General features: G+C 33.7%; 1 protein-coding gene across 1 annotated transcript; it reads left to right on the top strand.

Annotated features, from left to right (window-relative positions):
• Positions 1–3708: 3708 nt before the first annotated feature.
• On the top strand, positions 3709–4263 carry LOC141601945 (protein FAR1-RELATED SEQUENCE 5-like). The gene has a single exon (XM_074422251.1). It carries the CDS (start codon positions 3709–3711, stop codon positions 4261–4263), a length of 555 nt encoding a protein of 184 aa, XP_074278352.1.
• Positions 4264–24936: the final 20673 nt, after the last annotated feature.

The following is a 24936-nucleotide window of genomic DNA, read 5'->3' as shown; positions in this document are numbered from 1 at the left end:
GACCAACACATATCATCTCCCCCACCCGACATCCACCAGCCCCACCACCTCCCTCCCCTTCTTCTCATTCCAGATCAGACGGCCACCAGTTCTCACGGCCACCCTACCACCACGGTACACCATGACCGCCACCCACACCCACTACCAGTACACCGAACGACGGCCACCCTCCTCTGCCGCCAACAACTCCACCACCACACAACCACATCAAATCCCGCACCAAACAAACAAACAAAAAAACGAGATCTTGACATTAGTTACATCATTTTGTCCTCGTGACTTTTCTGATGGCTTTGTCTGTCTTTTTGTTTTTGCACTCTTTTGATTTGTTTGTTTTCCTTTGTAGTTTTCCTTTGTGTCAGATGTGTTTGTTTTCCTTTGTGTCATACTTGTTTGTTTTTGTTTGTAGATGTTACACGCTTTTTTTTTTTTTTTTGAAATGAGATGTTACACGCTTTTTGTTTTTCCTTTATTAAGTTACACGTTTTTTATTCTTTTTTTCCTTTTTTTTCATATTAAACAAAAATCAGATTTGGTGTTAATGTCGATAAAGTTTTAGATCTAATTTTTTCGTTTTTTTAAGTTTTTGTTAAAATTAAACTTTTTTCTGTTAAAATTATACTTTTTCTGCTAAAATTACACTTTTTGTTGTTGTTAGAATTACACTTTTCTTCATTAAAATTACACTTTTTCTGTTAAAATTATACTTTTTTTTGCTAGAATAACACTTTTTTCGGCTAAAATTACACTTTTTGCTGTTAGAATTACACTTTTTTCTGTTAGAATTACACTTTTCTTCATTAAAATTACACTTTTTTCTGTTAAAATTACACTTACACTTTTTTCTGTTAGAATTACACTTTTCTTCATTAAAATTACACTTTTTTCTGTTAAAATTATATTTTTTTTTGCTAGAATAACACTTTTTTTCTGTTAAAATTACACTTTTCTTCATTAAAATTACATTTTTTCTGTTAAAATTATACTTTCTTTTGCTAGAATAACACTTTTTCGGCTAAAATTACACTTTTTGTTGTTAGAATTACACTTTTTTCTGTTAAAATTACACTTTTCTTCATTAAAATTACACTATTTTACTTTAAAATTACACTTTTGTTTTGCTAGAATAACACTTTTTTCGGATAAAACTACACTTTTTGTTGTCAGAATTACACTTTTTGTTGTTAGAATTACACTTTTTTCTGTTAGAATTACACTTACCTCTATTGGACTAATGTTACACTCTCAATGGACTTGGTCATATTCTCATATTCTCATTGGACTAATGTTACACTCTCAATGGACTAAAATTACATTCTCAGTGGACTGAAATTATACTTTTCTGGACTAGAATTACACTTTTCTGGACTAAAATTACACTTTTCTGGACTAAAATTACATTCTCCTTGACTAAAAATAACAATCTCATTGGACTGAAATTACACTTATCTGGACTAAAATAACACTTTTTGTCATTAAAAAAACACTCGTAAAATGCTAAATTACAATAACTTGTGATAAAATTACAAAAATTCAAAATATTATTCGTTAAAATCACTCGGAAAAGATTGAAGTTAAACTTGTAAAACGCTAAATTCTCGAAAATATTCCTTAAAATTACACTTTTTGCTGTTAGAATTACACTCGTAAAATCCTAAAATGTCGAAAACTTGTCTCGAAAAAAAAAAACGGAAAAAAAACCGAAACAGGAAAAATGTTAACAAAATTTTCACAAACTTTGAAGTATAAGACAAAAGGTGGTGTTAATTGTGTATGATAATGAATTAGTGAATGTATTATTAAAACTAGAGAGAGAAGTGAATTCATTAGTGTTAAGTGTGTTTTTTGCTTTCAATCTCAACCTTCCACCATTCATGATCCAAGGGTTGTGGGAGGGACTTATGGACTCAAAAAAAAAAAAGGGACTTAGAAGAACTTTGCTCTATATATATATATATATATATATATATATATATATATATATATATATATATATATATATATATATATATATATAAAAGAGAGAGAGAGAGGCGGGATCCGGTGAGAACGATCACTCGGTGCAAACGGTGAGAACGACCTACAATAGTAGGATTTTAAACAAAAAATATCACGGATCCCTCGAAAATCCTACGCGCGACTAACCTTATTGTTTTGACAAAAAAATCCAAAATTCTCTTTCTCTCTCTCTACTTTCCAAATCTTTTCCCCCAAATCAAAACAAATATTTCCGCGAAGAACTAGAAAATTCCGCGAAAACCTTAAAACTACAGCCGCCAAAAATCGACGAAATTGATCATAATCAATGGCGTTGATGATCTAATTGATGTACTGTTATAATATTTTTCTGATTGATTTGGTGTGATTGATGCATGAACAATCGATTTTTGTGATTTCGATTGGCATTCCAGAATTATTTCAATCGTAGAAAATTATGGATGTTGAAGGTTCTAGCGATTTGGGGGAACATATTGATGCGATTGTTCCAGCTGTTAGCAATGATATCGTGCAGTCATCATCTCATCTAGGTATGTACATCTGCAAATCAGTTGATATAGCCTTTTTTATAAATCGTTTCAATAAAATCGTCTGATTGATGTATCTATTGATAATTTTGATGCGTATTCATACTAATTTAAACATAGGTAGACAAATTATTACGATTGCTGCTCATGTATCGTTATCCTGATTTATATCATAAATTGATGAGTCCGATGGATATGAATAGTTGTCTTACTGGTCTGGTTAGTGTATGTGATATGCAGCTTGTTTTAGAGTTGATTATTACACTTGCTTATCATATTTCTTATGCACGCTATACAGTATTCTGTTTAGTTCAATAGCATGTATATTAGTATAATTGATGTAATTGCCTTATATGGAAAACGTACCTGGTAGAATAACGAAACCGCCCTTTATAAACCAGCGTATATGAAAAGCATGTATATTAGTATAGTTGATGCGTTTGTGTTTTGTCAGCAGCGTATCTAGAATTGTAATTAAGGGATATACCGATTTGTGTCATAATAAACATTTGACTTTCTGCCTGTGACGAAATTATAAGACGTGATTGGTGTATCTTGACGTCTACATTAAGTAGTCAGTAATGAAAAATACGATATGTCAGCGATCAGGCACAAATTTCTGAGTTAATTTATGTGGTTTTTTGTTTTCTAGTTGATTTTGTGCTTTTGACTAAATTAGCGTACCTGAAAATTGTATTTGTTGTGCATCAGTTATTTGAACTCGCTGCTTATACCCATACTGTTCTACTGTGTAGCGTGCATAGATGCAGGCTCACCAATCATCGAGACAAACCCGAAGGAAAGAATACCTGTATGTGCGCCCGAATTGAAGCCTGTTTTGGGTATGATCTTTGATAAACTAGAGGATGAACTAGAATTCTATAAGGCTTATGCTGCTAATTCTGGTTTTAAAATGAGGAAGTCGACGCAACGAAACATAGATGGGGTTATCATGACTAAGCACGTGTGTGCGTAAAAATTTGGAGAAAGTAAGCCTAGAGGGAAGGTAAAAAAGAGACAGAGAACTAGAATTTTATGTAATGCAAAGATTTTTTTTCGAAGAAATGAAAAAGGACAATATGTGATTGTTGACTTTCATGAAGGTCACACCCACCTCCTCTCAACACCAAACACCGTGGTGCATTTGACCGAGTCACGAGAATTAACCCTTATACATAAAACCATGATTGTTGAGAATTCTAAAGTGAATAAGGGGCCTGTGCAAAGCTTTAGGATAGTCAAAGAGTACGTGAAAGGGTATCAAAATGTAGGGGCATCACTCGAGGACTTCAAAAAATTTTGGAGGGATGTGAAAAAATTTATTAAAGGGTATGACGCGCAAATGATGATTGAAAATTTCATGCACAAAAAAGCCATGTGTAGTTCGTACTACTTTGATTTTGATGTTGACGATCATGGTCGACTATTTAGGGTTTGTTGGTTTGACCCTATAGCTATAAAGAATTACAGTCTCTTTGGTGATATGACGTCTTTTGGCACGACGTTTAATATGAACACGTATAAAATGATATTTGCACCTTTCACGGGGGTTGACCATCACAAGAAATGCGTGACATTTGAAGCAGGACTTATAAGGAAAGAGACTGATGAGGATTTCGTATGGTTGTTTCAGAATTTTCTGAGCGCAATGACCAATAAGTATCCTGTGTGCATAATTACTGATCAAGATAGAGGCATAAGATCAGGGGTTAAAACAGTGTTCGGGGACAAAACTTAGCACAGATATTGCATGTGGCATATCATGAAAAAGCTGCCAGACAAGATCGGAACTACGCTATATCGAGAAACTAACTTCATGAAAGAGTTGTGCTCCTGTGTTTGGGCAGAAGATATCGAACCGTCTGAGTTTGAGGAACGGTGGTGCTCAGTTATATCTTCATACGGGCTGACCGACAATGAATGGTTAGATACCATGTTTGACAAAAGGGCTTATTGGATTCCAAAGATATTTCGTGGATTTATTTATGGGTGGACTAATGAGACCCACGTCCAGGTCTGAGTCAGAGAATAGCTTTTTCGGAAATTTCATGAACCCACACTTAACTTTGGTTGAGTTTCTTATGAGGTATGAAAGTGCTATGGACGCTCAGCGATGGAAAAAATCCAAATTAATAGCCGAGTCAAAAAAGTCCTTCCCTGATCTAGAAACGCCTCACCCTTTGGAAAAATACGCTTCTGAGTTCTACACCCCAGTGATGTTTTCTGAATTTAAAAACGAGTGGGTGGTCGCTTGTTTCACTGTGGTGTTAAAATATTAGGGGTTACTACCAGTGACAGCATCCCCATTATTGATCGTGAAAAAGACAAGGTTTACTATGTTAACTTTATCTCTGACGAAATGAAAGTGAACTGCACCTGTAAAAAGTTCGAGAGACATGGAATTTTATGCCGTCATGCGCTTTACGTGTTGAAAGAACAAGGCCTTGAACATGTTCCAGATCAGTATCTGTTAAGTAGGTGGAGCAAATTGGCAACATGTCAGCCTATTTGTAATAATGTGCCACATACTTTAATCAAAGATTGTAACTCATTAGATGTTAGACGGCACAAAATTGGTACCTTATGGTCTGAGGTGTTCTCGTGTGTGACGCTCGCTGAACAAAAACCTGAGTATGTTGATGAATTGTTGGGCATTTTGAAAGGTTTTAAAGACAAGATAAGCGCACAAACCAGTACGACAGAATGTAGTAGTAGTAGTAGTAACACAGGTGATAGGCTGAGAAAGAAGAATAGGGAACTTGAGATGCTCTTAGGAACAAAAATACCAAAGGAAGTGGTTGTCTTACCTCCTATTCAGTCAAAAACAAAAGGGTATGGAAAAAGAATGATGTCCCAAAAGGAAAAAGCTACAAAAGAACAGAAGAAAGCGGCCAGGAAATGCAATGCTTGCGGAGAATTAGGATTCCATGATAGTCGGAATTGTCCTGGGAGAGTATGATTCCATGATACAGGTACGCTATTAATTTTGGTGCATTCATTATTAGAGAATACTGATGGCCGATTGAATTTGTTTAGTTGGTACATAATTAAGGAATAGTATTGTTGTATCTAATCAAATTTATAACCTTTAATGTTTTATAGCCTTTTTTCGTTTCAGGAATGAACAACAAAAAGAGTTGCGGATCACATACACAAATATAATGAATAATGGCGGGAGGACTTGAGACTTCATTTTTTGAGCTGTTTTTGAGACTTCATTCCTTGAGCTGTTATATGGGATTATTGAACATTTTTTATTTTGATTTTTGTTATGATTTATGAGCGTAACTTCAAGTATTATATGTGCATCTGTCAAGGCTTAAAGTGTATCTATCGGAGTTGTGAATGGAAACTATACATGTTAACCTATACAATACATGGATGATCATTAATAGGTTTTGATAGGAAGAGTTATTGTGTATTTTTGTTATAGCTATGATGAATTGATAAACATGAACTGACAGCTAGTTTCCATTAACTGAAAATTTCAGTTGTGTGAAAATAAAAGCGCGTGTATATTAACACAATTGTTGCAGCTCTTTTACATTAGAAGCGTACCTGGCAGTATTATATATGAAAATAAATAGCGTAAACGATGAACTTACATGTCAAAGTTCAATAGATTGACAAAATTAATATTGCAGGACGTCTAATTTTCCAACGACAAAAACGGATACACTTATTGGTGAGTTTAAGTGGAAACTAAAAAAAGCATATATGTTAACATCATTGTTGCACATGTTTTACGTGAAAAGCGTATCTACTAGTATTCTGAGTAGATAAAAACCCGTGTGTTAATAAACGATGATTCGAAGTTGAATATGTGGAATCCTGAAACTAATGAACAGTCAGGTGTTCAATTGAAAAGTGAAATATCATACTTGAGTATGCAAATGATTTTGACGTATCTGAAAATATAATTGGTGTGTGTCAGTGATAAGATGGCGTAACTAGTAACATAATTCCCGCTACAAGTTACAAGCCCAACATTCGACAATGAACCAAGACCAGAGTTACACCTTTTTTATCTCCAAAAAGTTTTTGAAACATAACCATCAACCAAAACAAAACAGAATGTGTAGCCATTCTTGCACACTGCCAACTCCAATAAAGATGGATTATCCAAAATGATGTCTATCAAATTGGCATAAAAGTCGGTCACTTGGCACAACTATTGAACAAAAGATCAGATTACATTTCTTCATTAGACCTCTAGACAATCATTAAACACGAAAAAGACAGTCAAAATGAGGGACCATGCCCTACCATTACACGTTGCCGAGTTTAGAACATCGGAGCATTCGTGGGAATATATTCTAGATAATTATGCCATCCAACAAATAACATAAACTGGTGTTTAATGGACATAGCGGTTGAATAGGCTCAGTTTGCCTTTACATGACACAACAAAATACCAAGTCCTATTTTACACCATTACGCCTTTCATAAAATGAACCACACATACTCCTTGGTTGATTGCTAGTAGCCACACATCTTCCGAACAAAAACTTGTCGTCCATTAAAACATCTGCATGTCAAACACAATAATTAAAATCTGATAACCCGTGATTTAAATGGTTGTTTTAAGATAAAACTGGAAATGAGGGTAACAAATAAAGGAAAACAATATAAGACCTCTCTCTGATTTTCTTGCCATCGTAACAAGCTTAACACAACTGCCCTTCGGAATGAAGGCAAACCCTTGAAATTGCTCGCAGCTGTCCACAAGGATCGGTCACGGCCAGCCTCCAACCATTTCAGTACATAGACACCGCAATCGTGTCTTCACAAGCATAGCGACAATAATTAACATTAAAGGCTGACTTGAACGGAAATAATTGATGATAACGATAGTGGAAAGGAGTAAGAATGATGAACTTACATGTTTGTCTGTTGAGGAACATTAAGAGTCTCAAATGGAAAGAGGGGAACACCTACAAAGTGTTTGTACCCTTTGGAACGGCATAAAATCGTAGTGACATTGCTAACCTGAAAAAGGAGAATAAAAAATGAACGTACTATATATGGAGAAAACAGTGAGTTTAAGATAGAAACTAATGATAGTCAAAAAGATAGAAACTAATGATATGTACCACGTCCGCAGCGATCTCTTTGTCAGGCCGAATATCCTTGGTACGTAGTGAGTTTAAGATATAGTTCTTCTTCTCCTCCATATCACACACGATGAGAAACCAGTGGTTATCTTCTATAATGGGTATAAACATCTGAAAGCCAAAATAAAAATTCGTGTAAGATGACTAAAACCAGGGTTATATTCAAATAGACAAAATGCAGTTTTTAGATATCCAAAGAAAACAGATAGTGTGCTTACAGCTTTAACACACGTCCCATCATTTGGCATATAGGATGTTTTAATGTAATTGCGGCCAAGTGTTCGATCTCGCTTTGGATTAAGGTGCTGCAATGAACAAAAAACATCATCATAATTCTATGACACATTATTCGTTAAAAAAATGTTAATTGATAAACAGCTACAAAAATTATACTAACTCGTGCGGTTGTTGGGATATACAACAATTACGCTTGAGTAAGGTTGAATAGATCCCGAACATATCAATTACCTAAAATGATAAAAATGAAATGTTGTTTTGTACTAAATAAAAATACTAAGAGACAAATATGGTCTTGATAACATGAAAATATACCATATCAGCGACCCATTTCCGAGGCCTCAAAGAGGACATGTCTTCTTTTGTTACTTCCCCAAAGTTTGTCACAACTACTGCATCACTACAAAATCAAATATACAGTATATACAAAAAAAGTCATTATGTGGAATAAACAAAAAAAGTCAAAAATTAAAGCTGATATTGTAAGCATATTATTACTATTTAGCTGCATCTCCCTTTGATGGAAGGAACACGTAATCCAAGAGACGCGAATCAGAAAATACCACTTGTTGTTCAACCGCTTGCTTCTTTTATAAGATGGATGAAAACACGTAAATGGTTGATATCGAAAAACACTAACAGATCATTAACATTTATACTAATTTTAAAATGTTTGCTTACCCAGTCCTGACATTAAGACGCCTTGCAGCTATTGAAACTTGTTGTGACAGATCATTCTGGGCACTTGAAAGGAGAGCAAAACAATATTTCAACTTCTGCCTAAAAAGGATCTTGCCAACTGCAGCTGCTGGCCTAACCTGTAAAGTGCAAGATATATTACATTTTTATTATGGATAATGTAACTACTAAAGTATATAGCGTATTTAGGCGACAAAAAAATATAACTTACGTTTATGACTTGGGTCTTGAGCATTTGACGACAGCCGGTATATATCTCCATGTAACACATCAGGTAAATGCCATCATCCACAATATCAAGCGCATGTGACTTGGGTACGAACTCTTCACATTTGAAAAACTGTACTGACTTGAATATGCTCGAACGAGAGACCATAACGGACCGAATAAAGTCCCTCTAAAAAAAAGCCAAACAAAAATTAGCAAACATATTTGGAGAACTAATTAGGCATCATCATTTGAACACTTAAAAGGGTTTGCAAAATCAAAATGCTCACCACCATAAGGACATATTCAGCAAAGTCTACTGATTTAGGTTGTATTGGGTGGATGACCTCAATCTTACAGGCAACAAAGTTGACACAGATCAGGAGCGGCTCATGAAGTGTGAAAGCAAACATTATCTGGGTTTGGAAAAACATATATGTACCTTAGTGAACACACAAAAAACGGGCAAACACATGCTAATTTAACTTTAGATGCAATAAATATATTGCAAGCTCACCAGTTTCACTTTATCATACTCAGTGCTATCTTCACATATAATTCCCTAATTAAAAAATAAAAAAGGTAAAAATTTAAACACAGGGAAAAGCAAACACGCCTTTGATCAATCTAAAAAAAGAGCATAAGACAACGTACATTGTGAGTGACGAACGCGTATAATCGTAAAGGGGAGGAGGCAGCTCTTATTTCCTCTCTCTTATTCAAAATACTAGCCCATACATTGATTACATTTGCAGCTATCTTGGTGTTGGCAATAAAGGTCTTAAAATCACATCGTCTTAGCTGGAAACGGTGATTCCGGAATAGTACCTCACTGAAACAAAAAGATAATAGGTAGGTACAATAATCAGAGGTATATATACGTTATAAAATGTTATAGGTACGCTTGACAGATAACACAACATTAGATGTAAATACAGAACAAGGAACCAATATGAGTTGTACCTCTCATCAGATCCATCCCTAAACACCAAGTCAGAAAAATCCTTCTCAGATTGGCTCAACTCAGCAAGCATAGATATATTCCGTTGAACATAAGGTGACTTGAATATTTGTGGAACAATGATATCCCTCTTATTCTCTGGTTTTGCCACATTATGAACCGACTTAGAAGAGTTTAACGGGAATCCATGAGTAGCTTCTGTTTGGGGAGAAGCAACAGGTTTGATGGTAGGTCCTTGTGAACCATAGGAATCTGATATGTCTTGAGACTGAAAAAGGTTGAATGTCGGACACTCAGAAGCAACACGTCTTCTCTTTGGTGCAACAGGTTCATTGAACGCGTTACTTAACGCGATAGCCGCTGCCACAAAAGCAGGGTCATTCCAGCATGGGTCATCATTAACACCCTCTGCTGATGACGTGGCCCAAACACCGTGATTATCAGATTCTGACCTACCAACTGTAGCGGCCGTCTCGTGAGCAACATGGACTGTAGGATGTACATCTGGATTCTTGGCAGTACCGGGATCATCTGAATTCTTGGCAGTACCGGGACAAACAGTAGAGTCGACTTTACCGCGGTCTGCATTAGCCCCAACCCCTGCCTCAGGGATAACAGGTGGTGTCAACTAGAACCCGCCTAGTAGAGAATCTGCCATGGCAGAAAGCTGGCCGACAACTATAGAATCCGGCATTACAAGTTTAGCACTGTTGATTGCATCTGCAAAGTTGTGAAACGCAGCAGCAAGTGCTTTCGCCGTGGTTGCCATCCTCACAATACAATCCCGACACGTGTCACGTTATCATCGTGATTGTCGGGCTCATTGTTGTTGGGCGCATCATTCTCATTCTCGACGACCTCTTGCTCCATCACAACATCAGGTTGTGGTCTGCATGCTGCGTTCCCTAAACCAGAACCAAAGCACCGGGATGCTTTACAAGTGGTTATCGATGAACCCGGAACCAAACCTACGAGCCTCCTTTTTTTCTTTTGATATACGAAAAGATATTGCATCCTTTGTCCATGTGCAAAGTGTTGGGAACACGCGGTCGACTGTTCTAGCTTTGAAAACCGACCTATCCAGATAAATGAGGATTAGAACCAGTATAGGGCCTCTGAAGATCTTCTTGCACCCACCGTTGTCTTCCTTTTCTTTATCACCCACCACCGTTGGACACTTGCAATTAAGTTTCTTCGGGTGAAGTCGCTTTTGATTCATATGTGGTATAAGAGAGACATCCCTCAAACACTTAAGTATCCGAATACTTGGAACGTTACCCTTAACTCCCATAAGTAAAGCCGCCACGATAAACACGATAAAATTTCTCTTGAAATCTGCCCCACCTTCTCTTTGTTCAGCCATCTTAGACAAGACATGACTATTGGTCACTTTGTCAACTCCCTCGTATTGGGATTTCCATTCATTAACCAGCTCTAAAAACTCTTCAGTCTGCTCAAATCGGGTCGCTTGTGAGATTGCTATCTCACCCATGGGTAACCCTGTGGCTAGATGAACATCTTCGTCACGAATAGGGAGTTGCCCGTTTAAGAGAGAAGACGTGAATTGATCAAAGCGAGAAAAAGCCGACGCCAGTGCCCGAAGCATGTCGGTCTTAAGACACAAGATGCCTCTAAATCCCATATCCCGAATATCGAAATCGATTATCAGACCCCTTTTGTTGATAAATTGTAAGAGAAGCTTGGGACTCATTCTTGTCTTTAATACCGGGAAATCATCGGTAGCATATCCGAACCACTGTTGTATACTTGTACTAGGGGCTTCGATGATTACTTGGGCCACCTACATCTAACGTAGATGGTTCAGGCCTAGATCGCTTCATTATTACACCTGCATTCATGTAAGATGTAACTGAAAATAATTATGACGTACCCAATAATCACTAAAATGCAGCAACGTATACAATAATACAAATAAAAAACGGAATAGTAATACTCCATGTACAAATAAATAGTGAATGTGGTATATAATTTTAAAAAGGGACAATCTACGAACTACAAAATGAAAGGGACAACAGAATACAGATGAAAGGTAGTTTCATACAACATCAAATACAAATCACCACGCCACATATAACATAAGGACGTACCTAGCAGAAAATTTAACATGACTACAGTCCCTTGGGACGTACCTAGCTGATATGTAGCCCTTGGGTTTATAAAAAAACAGCAAAAACTCCCGATTACACAACACACTGCTTAAAATCCCCACTGAAACACACAACAAAACAAAAGAAGAAATACAAAAAGCATAATAATAGTATATCAAACACCTTATGCCAAGCATACAAAAAATGCCACAAAAACATAGCACATATCGTCACGACAAACATATCACATGAATGTACCTAGCAACTGACTTAGTGTGACTGATAACCGTTGGGACGTACTTAGATGATACCACATGGTCAGAACGTGGAAACACACATTAAAAAAGCTCGACAATAAAAATACGCATAAAAAATAGGGTGATGGTTGATAGTATATTTGAAAAAATACGTAGCATATAAAAACCTAAATGACAGATAGGTACCTAGTATCTAAATTAGCGTGCCTAAAACCCGGTATAACGTATCTAACAAGAGCCCCCTTTAAGTGTTGATAAAACAACATAACACAAACAATGCCACACACTGAATATATGGCACATTAATCAAATAAATGCAGTAGCTGATAGTTTATTTGAAAAATACATGGCGTATCACGACCGAATGACAAAGATGTACCTAGTAGCTATACAAACGTACCTATATCCCGAAATAACGTACCTATTGACAACAAGGGCCCCTAATTGTTGAAAAACAAAAGAATTCCACCAAAACATAGGTATGATCACATTTTTTTTTTTGTTTTTTTTTTTTATATTGAATGTTTGTTTGTTGAATTCTTAATCATAACAAGAGACTCAGATTGTTCATAATGTTGAGAATCGTAACGACAGTACTGACATAGACAAACGAAATCGATGAACTGATAAGTAAAATTATGCGAAATCGATGAACTACAAGTTGTAGTGAACGAAAAACAAAAAACAATAAGTAAAGCAGCAGCCAATACACAACAAAAAGTATAAATAAATCATACAAACTAGACGGATAATAGACTTAATCACGAGAACAACAACATTGATAACAAAAAACTCGCTAAAAACGCAACAAAATTAGTCCTAACAAAATAGAATACACATGAAATCTCACAACAAATGAAAGTCGAAATGGAATGCTGTGAAATGAACATAACTAAGGTTACATGCAAAACGATTTGAAACGGTAAAAATCAAATGGATAAAGAAATACAATACCTAGCTGAAGAATATAGACGACGATGCACCTCAGATCAACGATTTCGATCAGGTTAATTGAAACAGACAAGGAACCTACAAATCACATGCACAACTGAAATCAAAATATAATCACAAACAAAAACTAAATTAAACAATTAATTAAACGCAAAACAGCGGGAATATTACCTAATCACAACCACAGTCGACGATAACACAAATTAAGCTCAACTGGACCTGCATTATTGATTAAAATCACAAGGAAGTAAAAATACAGGAAATAATTAAGCTCAACTACAAACAAGTCGAAGAAATCGATATAAACAACTGAAAATTATGATGAATTTACACCAAAAAAATACTTACGAATTTGAAAGAAATATGACAATTGAAGATGATATAATGATACAGATACAGACTATTAATCGTTGTCCATTATCATCGTCGTTGAATTTCTTCGACTTTAGTAAATTTGACGGGATGATGAATTTGGGGAAAAAATTAGGGTTCTGTTAGTGGAGAGAGAAAGTGGACGGGAAAAAATGAGATGAGAGAGAAAGAATTTTGAAGAAATGAAAAAATACGCGTGATATAATCCCGCGTAATAACTGGGTGCGTTGACATAAAGACTCAGCCGTACAATTCCAGTTAATCCATTGGTTGTAGTTCGTTCTCACCGTTTGCACCGAGTGATCGTTCTCACTGGATCCTAAATCTATATATATATATATATATATAGAGTAAGGTTCAAATGAGTCCCTCCCATCTATTGAGTTCCTAAGTCCTCTTATGGACCTTTGGATGGAGTGGATGAAGGGTTGAGATTAGATCTAAATAAAGGGCCACAAATGAATCTCAACCAATTACCTCCTTAAATCAACCATCTCCTCATTAATCCTCACTAATCATTAATCCCCTTCTCATACACACATCTCCTCTCATTCTAACACCCTCATTTCTCTCCCTGCTCACTTCCCTCATCTCACATCTTAAAATAAAAATCCTAAATAAATCTTTTCCTCACCATCAACCACCAAACAAAAAACCCAAAAAAATAAGAACACACCACCGCACCACCACAATACACACCACCACCACATTATCCCCTTGCGCAACGACACCACCAAACTCCGTCCTCGGCGGCCATATCCACGGCCACCTACATCACTACCCTCGGCGGCCATAACAACGGCCACCACCACAAAAACTCCCTCACTCACCAAGCCGACCACCACCTTCATCTCCTTCTTTTTTTTCCAGATATGAGCATCACAACTCACAACCGGCCGCCACCACTACTGCATCAAACACCACCACCGCACCAATTTTTTCGTCCTCCTCTATCTATTTCTAGATCTTGGTATTTTTAATTTTAAATTTTGATTTTGATTTTTTTTTCAGATTTCATTTTAATCAAGTCGTTGGGTGGTAGTTTTGTGGGTCGTGGTTGTGGTGGCCTCTTTAGAGATCTTAGTTTTTTTTTTCAGTTTTCCTTTTTTTTTTTCTTCAATTGGTTGTTGGGCATGGTTGTCGGTTGCCTCTGCCACCCTCACGCCGCTCTCTGGTGGTTGATGGGTTGTTGTCGATGTGGTGTTGTCATTTGTTCATTTTTTTTTTCAAAAATCGTTTGGTTATTGTGTCGATTGTTTTGTTGTTGGTTTGGTGATGTTTTTATTTTTTTTTTACGTATTTTATTTACACTTTTTTTTATTTTTTTAATTTCAGCTCTTTTTTTTTTCCAAATTTGAGTTGGTTATTTCCAGAATCGTCTTTTTATTTTTTCAGATTTTGTATCAAATCTCGTCATGTAAAAAATCGTTTTTGTTATATATTTTTATATAAAAATATGAATTAGTGCAACTTTTATACTAATATGGTCATTTTTTTTAAGTTTAAAAATTGCACTATTCATGATGAAAGTTATACCCTTTAAACACTAAAGTTACATAATCTTTAATGTTATTTTTTTTAAGTTTTAGATCTTGTTTTTTTTAAATTACATTCTTAGTTTTTTTTTTTTTTTTAAATAAATAGTGGTGGTAGTATGGTGTATGTTAGTTGGGGGTAAAGTTACATGCATCCTTATTGAAGTTACATATTTTCTATATTGGAGTTACATTCAAATTTATATATTCAAAATCACTTTAGTCATTTGGTATATTAATTTGAATTTATATTGTGTTGGTTTGAAATTTAAATTTGGACTAATGTTACTCGATTTTGAACTAAAATTACACAATTTATGACTAAAGTTATACAAAAAATAACAAAGTTACAGTGGGACAAACTTACATAAATTTCAATTAGTTTATCAGAAAGGACTAAAGTTCCTCCAATTTGGACTAAAGTTTCACATATAAAATACTAAAGTTACATATATTTGGACTAAAGTTACAGTCGTCAAATGCTAAAGTTATATCAAATTGACTTAAAATTATATAACTTTAAAACTTGAAGAGTGTAACTTTAGTCAATAATACTATAACTTCAGTAGTATAGTCCATTTTATATATCCAGTGTAATTTTAGTCCTTTTTGATAAATTTATTTGAATTTATGTAATTTATATATTTTTAAGTGTGTAACTTTAGTCATTAATATTATAACTTCAGTTGTGTAATCCATTTTATACATTATATTGAGTTTATGGAACTATTTTTTTAAGTATAACTTTAGTCCACTGACAATGTAACTTTAGTCCATAATAGTGTAATTTTAGTCCTTTCTTATAAATTCATTGGAATTTATGAAATTTTAAGACAATCATATAATTTTAAGTTTTAGTCCACTGTAACTTTAGTCCATGACGGTGTAACTTTTGTTCATAACGGCGTAACTTAAGATTAAAATCAACAAATTATATGAAATCTATTTTTATAGATCTAATATCAAAATAAAAGTATCTCAAAAAATAAAAACGAGATTTAAAAACCCGAAATCTTAGAAATAAAAAGTATAACAAGACGAGATTTGAAAAGGATGAATAACAAGACAATAATATGTATATATATATAAATAAAATAAAAAACAACAAAAATTAACAAATAAAAATAAACCGACTCCAAACAACACTAGATTTGAGAAACAAAATGAGGATCTTACAAAAAGAAAAGGAGATTTGAAAAACTCAAAATCTAAAAAAAAAATAATGTATGACAACACTAGATTTGAGAAAATAAATAACAAAACGAAAAAAATAACATAGCGGAATAAATAAAGACCAACAAAAAATAACAAATAGAAAAATCAACCAAAAAAAAAAACGCCTTAGTTGTGTGGTCGGCGGCCGCCGGCGGGCGGCGGTGGTGGGTAGTGCGTGCTAGTGTCCGGTGGGGTGGTGGTGAATGAGGAAGAAAGGAGTGTGAGATTTATTTGGTTTTTTGTGTTTTTGATTTATTTGGTTTTTGGGTTTTTGATTTAATTGGTTTTTGGGTTTGAGAGAGATGAGAGGATTATTTGGGTTTTTGGATGAGATGAGGGGAGTGAAATGTGTGAGATGAGAGAGAAGGGTGAGAGGAAAGTTATATATAGTAAATTATTAGTGAATAATTAAGGTGAGAATTAGAGAAAGTGTTTAATTATCTTCTTAATGGCCTTTTTTTGGTTTTAATTTCAACCACCCATCTTTTGAGATCCAATGGGTAGAATGGGGACTTAGGGACTCAACTCATCTAAGGGGACTTTGATGATCCTTACTCTATATATATATATATATATATATATATATATATATATATATATATATATATATATATATATTCAAATACAAGTTTCAAATTTAGGAGCTTCGACCGAAGGAAGGACCAGCCGAGATCGTTTTAATTTATTAAACTACAATTTTTTTGGTGTTTGAATTTTTGTATGCTTTTTTCATTAAGATAAGATTAAGTTGTTTACACTTTAATTCAAAATCTGAATTTTCACTATTCGTATTCTTATGGCAGGAAATATGTATGTCTTTTACTTATGTGTTTGTATATTAGTCGGGGATTGTGCTTGAGGGGCAGTTCATTTTTCATTGTAGGCGACTTTCCCTTAGGCTGCAACTATATAAGTTAGACAATTCATGTTAGGTTCAAGGACATAGTATGTACTTGAAAATTTTTACAAAAGATTGTAAGATTTATATTATCATATTTGTCACTCAGTTTTTTTCTTACAATTGTGTCATTCACGTGGTTGTTTATGAATAATTTAGCCTTCAATCCTATCTACATTATCAAATGGAAATCATACTCTCGAATAAAAGTGACGAGTAAAAGTTAGGAAATCATATAGCCAATCAAAGCGTCTTGCTTGTGACGGACACTATCCGTCACAAGCTGAAGACGGATAGTGTCCCTCTTATAATAAGGTAAGTGGGAGGGTAAATGGGGGAAAAATGGAACACCCAATGAATAGTGCCACTTGCATAATGTGAGAGGGACATTATCTGTCTTGAGCTTGTGACGGATAGTGCCCGTCTTCAATGAGAATTTGTGATAGCCGATACGGTGTACGAATAATGACGAGTAAAACTGAATTTCAAACAAGATTACAAGAATAAATTCTACTCCATACCATATTCTAGATCATATCTTGTTATGCTATTAGAGTCACTCACAAATTAATTAAGGAGATACCTATACGACTATACATACAAGTATATATTACAATATACGTTTGTCTACTACTCACTTTTCATGTTTCTCTATTTAACTCTTTGTTTTCAGGCCGATTATTATAGTCTTGCTAATTTACAGCCGTTGTATTTTATATTTTCAATTTTTGTTTATGATAAGGTAAAGTTTCGGCAAAGTATAGGATAATAGAATACAACTTAGAGCTCTATTTAGAGACTTGGAGTTCTTCCACGTATACTACACTAAAAATGCGGAGTATTTGTAAAGTGATAATGATGAATTCACATTAATATGAACCTTTGAAAGAAATATTGGAAGACCAGTCAAGTTTAATGAAGGGCACATTGTCTTTAAATTTCCGTTTCCTGTTTCTTTACGAAGTTACACCTCCTTAACAGCGGTAGAGGTCACCTTGCTTGGAAACCGGGTTTATGAAAAACATAAAACCTAAACTAATTAATAAAGTGCATTAAAATAAATTATTAAATATTAAAAATTCAATAAAAATTATGACTATTTTTTTTTTTTTTTGGTGTTGAGACTGTTGACCAGGAGTATCCCCTACCGACAGTTGGGGTAATCTCCTTCGGGGTACTGAAGGCAATTTAATGGGTTAACCCCTCCCAAGTTTTTTAATGGGTTGACCCCTCCCAAGTTTGGCTTTTTCATTCGCAAGAGTCAGAAATCGAACCTCTGACCACTTGTTTAAGAGATGAGAGTCCTTACCACTCACACCAGCCAACTTTGGTATAAAAATTTTGACTATGAATTATAGAAACTTGCTTTCATTTTTTGGTATATTTACGTGTCAGTAATGGTATTTTTATAACTTGACATTTAAGGTGCTTCAAGAGACAGAATAATACAAGTGGCCCATGCATCGCACGGGCATTAAATCTAGTATATACACATAAAAGAGAGTTTTTTCGAGCAATTCTAGAGCGTCCACGTCATCAAAAATTAATTTAGGAAAGTTTCATAAATAATTTTTTCCACATAAAAAATAAAGTGGAGAATCTTTTAATTATTATAATATCTATATTTCCTATTTTATATTCATGAGAAGTTTCTAATTTTTATATAAAACCTTTGACATTTCATTTGGCAAAAAAATGTCGTTATAAAAATTATGAAGATAATATAATTAGATTCGTGACAAAAAAATGCTTTCATTAGAGTATAGATATCATATGATTTGCACATATTAGATGGTATACTTCTTAATATGTTATATGTCCTACATTGAAAAACAATGTTAGTGTAGGGATTATAATAGGTATAAATTATAGAATTGTCACACATCGAAATATTAACATAAGGTGGGTGATCCTATGATTATAAATAGGAGTCATCATTGGAACCTATATACCAACCAAAAAACATTTTGAGTCTCTTAAATATTGTTTTGGAGAGCTCTTAAGAGTTTATATCATTATCTACACAGTATGATATATATATATATATATATATATATATATATGAATAGGATCATATGAGTATAACTCATATATTTGAGGATTGAGGATTAATTCAGACCGTTAGATCTAAGATATCCAACGACTTGAGACTCGCGCGCGTCATTAAGGGCCAGATAGTCATTTGTCTGATCATATAATCTCTAATACAGACTTCCCCTTTCATTGTTTAATTATTAATTTTCTCTCTCTAACTCCTCTCATTCCAAAAACTCTATAATATTCCCTCAATCACTAGTGATGTACATGATCGACATTCAGTTCGTTGTTGTTTTCGTCATCTCATTCCATTTTCCATCAATAAACTTTCTTCCTTGTTTGCAATTACAATGTCAGGTTTGTTTTTAATTAACTTCCTCTTTCAACTCATTGTTTAATTCTTTTTTCATAATTGTTCTTGATGGATTCTGAATTTTGTTACTACTCATCCTGATTTCCATGCTTTATTTGTCATTCTCCCTATATTAGGTTTAATTTGGATCTCATATGATTTATTTCTCTTCTTTCTCATACATCTAGGTTTAATTCGGATCTGCTAAGAATTTGTTATATATCTATGTTTAATTTGGTTCCCATGTGATTTTGGTCGCCTCGCTTATAAATCTAGGTTTAATTCGAATATGTTATGAATCTGTTATAACTTTACTATTTTTGCCTGATTTATGTTCAATTGAACCTGTTTCTATGAATTTTTCGTTTTCAATTCATGTTTTCGATTAGAATGTTTCATATTGTGCTGTTGTTATTTGATTGTTGTTTATCTTCAATCAGTTCTTATCTTCAATTGAACCTGTGTTACTTGATTATTGTTTATCTTCAATCAGTGCTTATGAATTTTATAGTTGATCATCGTTATTTCGTGAATTTAGAGTCATGATCTGGTGAGTCTATCTATAGATTTGAGTATGTGAGTCCAGTAAAAATATCACAAGTTATACAAAACAGTATCACGAGGAATACTAAATAATATAATGAAAATTAAGCACAAAAATGGCTGAAAGTGTTTTATGTGACCCATTTGCCGGTCCACGCCGACCACCTACCCTGGTATTAGTATATTAACATTGTTAAGATAATTTAAATAAGGTAGAAAATGCACATAACCACTTAGAGGCCAAAAGTTGGCAATAACTGAAAAAAGGTTCGAAACAAATAGAGTACATGAGTATTATTGTTGTAGTAGCATTATAAAAGAATAGTATAATTATACCTAAAATCTTCTGACTACCTAACTAAGTTTTATATGTACAAAGGAAACATATGATTCAAGTATAAAAGGTGTAGCATCTACAAATGAAGATAAGGATTGTTCATCACTTCATTCCCATTTTGAATCCGTCTTTGAATGCTTTTCTGAGCACTCAATCTGGAATTAGATTGTGGTGATTGCCGGAGCTTCATCCGGTACTAGAATCGATTTGTGTGAATATAAGTATGAGAAAAAGAAGTTAGTAATAGCAGGCGAAAATGGTCCAGTGGTGTGATATTGTACAGTATAACCCGTGATATTGTTTAGTATAACCTGTGATATTGTATCACGGACTCATGGACTCAAAACGATAGGGTGGACTCACATAATTGTGCTACTTAAGTAAACTGTGTTATGTTGATGGTATAGTAATGCTATTTTGAAAACAAGAATGTGTTATTTTAATACTGTAACTTTTTTATTCTAGTTGTACATAATATTATACTAATGGTATAAGTTTGTTTCATACTCTAATTACATAGTTAGGGTTTAATTACAAAATTTAAGGCTATTAGCTCAATGGTAGAGCGACTTGCAAGCTTGCATGAAGATGTGGGTTCAAATCCCATATAGCCTAATACTTGACTTTGTTGCTGCCTCTTTATTATATTTTGGTCATTTTTCTTGGAGTTTATGACTAGCAAAAAAATTTTGATGGGAAGACAGACCATATTTAGCAATTTGTTCGCCTATTCACTTCTTTATGTACTGCTCATTCTTTTCTAGTGGGGTTCAGATTCTATCAACAAATTCTCATTTGTGACAAAAAACCCGTCACAAGCTTGTGGCAACGTAGATGCCCTTAGGACAATTCTATCTTTATCAAACTGTTAACCTGTCAGTGCAAGTCAGGCAACGTTGATGTAGCATACTATGTGTTGAAGGCAATGATTGAGTTTAACATTCCAACTGAAGCTAGACATTATGAGAAACAATATCACACTTTTTAATAAACAATATATCTTTATAAGTTTCACAATTTGTTAGAAACAATGTCACACGTTATGAGAAACAATATCACTTGATTTACCTAACAATATCACACGTTGGGATTAACAATATCACCCTCTGATAGTGAAGTATCACAACTATTATCAAAGAATATCACACTTCACCCAAAATAATATCACAGTTATAAAGATTGTTTTCATCCTTCAACTTTTGTGATATAGAAACAATATCACAACCATTACCAAACAATATCACACTTCACCCAAAATAATATCACTGGTAAAAAAATGTTTACATCCTTCCAATTTTTGTGATATTAAGAAACAATATCATCACCATTAACAAAGAATATCACCACCACCACACACCTCTGACTAATACCTCCCACCGCCGGCAAGCATTCCGGCGCAACTCTGACGTCCCCAACCACTTCACGACGCATAACCAGCTACCGGGCCAAATGCCTAAGTAACTTCGGGCGAAAAAACATTCATAGTTGAACCAAGGACACAAAATCAACTTGCAATTGAATCGAGACACCAATGGCTCGTCGCCCCACCTCAATCCAACTAAATAGGTTAAATAAATTATGAGGAAGAAAATAAAGTCAAAATCATCACCAAGAATGACTTAGGCTATGCAGGATTTGAACCTACATCTATATACAATATTGCACATTGCTCTACCGTTTAGCTAATAGCCTTTAGAGAACCGTTTTACCAAAGATTGCAAATTACTCCAAAAACAAGTTCATCTAGAGAAAAAAACAGAGATAAGGCTAAAACAATCAATTTGTTACACTATGTGCGCTTACAAACGACTCGAACCCATACCTCTACGCTTATTATTGGCTTATTACACATCACTTGAACATTGATCTAGTAGCCTTTGTTTCATGTAAAAGCTTCTCGCAAAGATAATTAATTCACACAGGACATTGCCTTCAAGTAAAAGAAATACTTGTATTTGACTTACTACTCATCATCCAACTAAATTCAGTAAAGTATTGATGATACACACCTAAAAATAATCATGCTAAAAATGTTAATAGATCATGCTCAACTTTGATAGAAGGAACCATATGCCAAACTCGAATCGGTTCCACTGAAATATGTACACAGTAGTGAGAGAATCAGATTAAATCCTCATAAATATTTCCATAGTCATGAGAATTTGCACTAACAATATTATGATAGTCTATTTCACTAGCCATAATATGACACTCAAGTTAATTAAGACAGAGAAACTGAGCTACTCAGTAATCAATCACCAGAATATGCTAGTCTAAATCGTTTAAAGTAACACATATCTCATAAAGAATCAACACTCAGTATATAACACTCTGTAGATCGAAATTAAGGAATTCGTTAAATCTAAGCTTAAATACAATGAAGAAGACGAAATATAGCAAAATAAAGAAATTCATCCAATCTAAACCTAAATAGAACGAACACCACAAAAAATATCAAAACATAGAAATTCTTTCAATCCAAGCCTAAATACTAAAAATAATTTCAATTTAACTCTAAATGTGAGGAACAATAACACATAATCAAAGTTATCCAACATTTAATTCCACAGTTTGGGGATTATTAACAAAAGATTATTAAAATCTAACTTATGTTTAGCATTTGAAGTTTTACTGATTTTTTTTTTTTTTTTTTTTTTTTTGTAAAAGATGTGCTTTTACTAGTATACTGAACTATTATTAGATGGAATTCTAATTCTAATCCTAATTCTAATCTATCACTGAGTATCAATGAAATGCTAGTTTTGTTTTTCATTGCATAATGCGTTTGAAAAGGAAGTTGTGTTGGAGTAAGTGTCCCCGACAATAATGAGATCACAATTGTCGATCATGATGATCACATGTTTAAATCTCATATTTAAGAATGCATGAAGGAAAGTAATATTTTACAGTCAACTGGTCCACACATATCGGTAATCATTGGCTGACTAGAGTTTGACATTACTGTCGTGCGACGGTGGTGATCAGTTGATACCCTGAGGTCATACCTATAGGGTAATACTCTTAATTTATTATTAAATTAATCGTATACCGATACAAGTTAATTAAATTGCTTAAAATTGACGGATGATTTTGTGAATAAAATTAACGTGTCTCATCGTAATTCGATTAAATTAGATACGGTCTAAGTAATCGAATTGTTTTATTACTTAGATTAAATTATTGTTTACAAAACAATTGAAACAGGTTGAATAATTTATTATAAATACAAGTCGTTGTAATTTATAATTCGATAAACCGGCCACTTTGGTACAAGTAATCAAGAATTACTAATTAAATTTTGTATGTTACATATTTTATTAATATGTTGATTTTTAATATGTTAAAAATACATTATAGTGTAACATGTCATGTAACATGTGACACATGACAAAATTGACAAATGACAAAATAAAATAGACTTTCCATTTTATGTTAAGTGTACCGAAAATGGGGAGGGTTAGGGTTTAAAATTGTGTTGATTATTTTAAATAAGAAAACACAATGATTATTCTAGCTTATAGCCATGCATACCTAGTTTGCCTTGGGTAGAATGTGAAGCTCATGCATTGGCTCTCTTCCCTCCCCCCCAACCGGTTTTATGCATAGAAAAGCCAAGGGCTTTTCTCTTTTTAATTCACATTTTTCACTACATAATTTTTCTAGTGTTAGAAAAATTATTATTCTCTACAATTTGTGAAAATTAGAGAGAGAAACCTCACAAAATTACTCCCCTTGTCTGAAATTTTCAAGGGCCAAAATCAATATTTTGTATCATTTTTAAGTAAGATTTTAATTAATACTAGTTTATATTAATTATTAAAATAATTAAGGGTTTTCCTTGGGTATAATTCCTTAGGAGAGGTTCTAAACTTGAATCTTATTCTTCCATTTTGGAAAGCTCAAGATCTAGTAAAAAGGTGAACTTACTAGTGCCCATATCCGGAAATAACCTATGTAAGAATTGATTTTTCTCCTTATACTTTGTAATTGTTTTGCATGCATAAGATCCGATTTAATTTTATGACTAAATTAAACTTTCATACTATGAATATGTTAACATATGAGATTAATGAATCCCAACAAGTGGTATCAGAGCACATGGTTGTTGCATGCAAAATCGGGTTTGTTTTTCCGAGTTAATTAGTTAACATATAAAACTTGTTATTTAAGATTTATGAAGATAAATCATGAAATAATTTTGCATGATAAAAGTTTCTGGTCCTAAATAGATTTTAGGTCATATGGGACGATTAATGGATTTTATTGTTCATTTTATATATTATTGGCATTAAAATGTGATTTTTATGAGGAAAATGTCATTTTTGGACGAAAAATAGCTAAACTTCCAATTTTTAAGTGTCTTTTGGATATTTTCTCACATATATTATCTACTGGTTGCTGTTAAATTTCATGAAAAACTAAGTTATTTTACATGAAATATGGATTTTATAAGTTTAAATCGAATTTAAAGGGTTTATTAGGTTAATATGAGTTATATTTCGAATCTGGTCATGAAAATTTTATATGTTGTCACATGCATTTTTACTTAGTGTGTTTAAAAATATTAGATGAATTGAACTTCTTATGC

Source organism: Silene latifolia, chromosome 9, assembly GCF_048544455.1.
Source record: "Silene latifolia isolate original U9 population chromosome 9, ASM4854445v1, whole genome shotgun sequence".
Taxonomy (NCBI): Eukaryota; Viridiplantae; Streptophyta; class Magnoliopsida; order Caryophyllales; family Caryophyllaceae; genus Silene; species Silene latifolia.
This window is presented reverse-complemented; position numbering and strand designations above follow the sequence as displayed.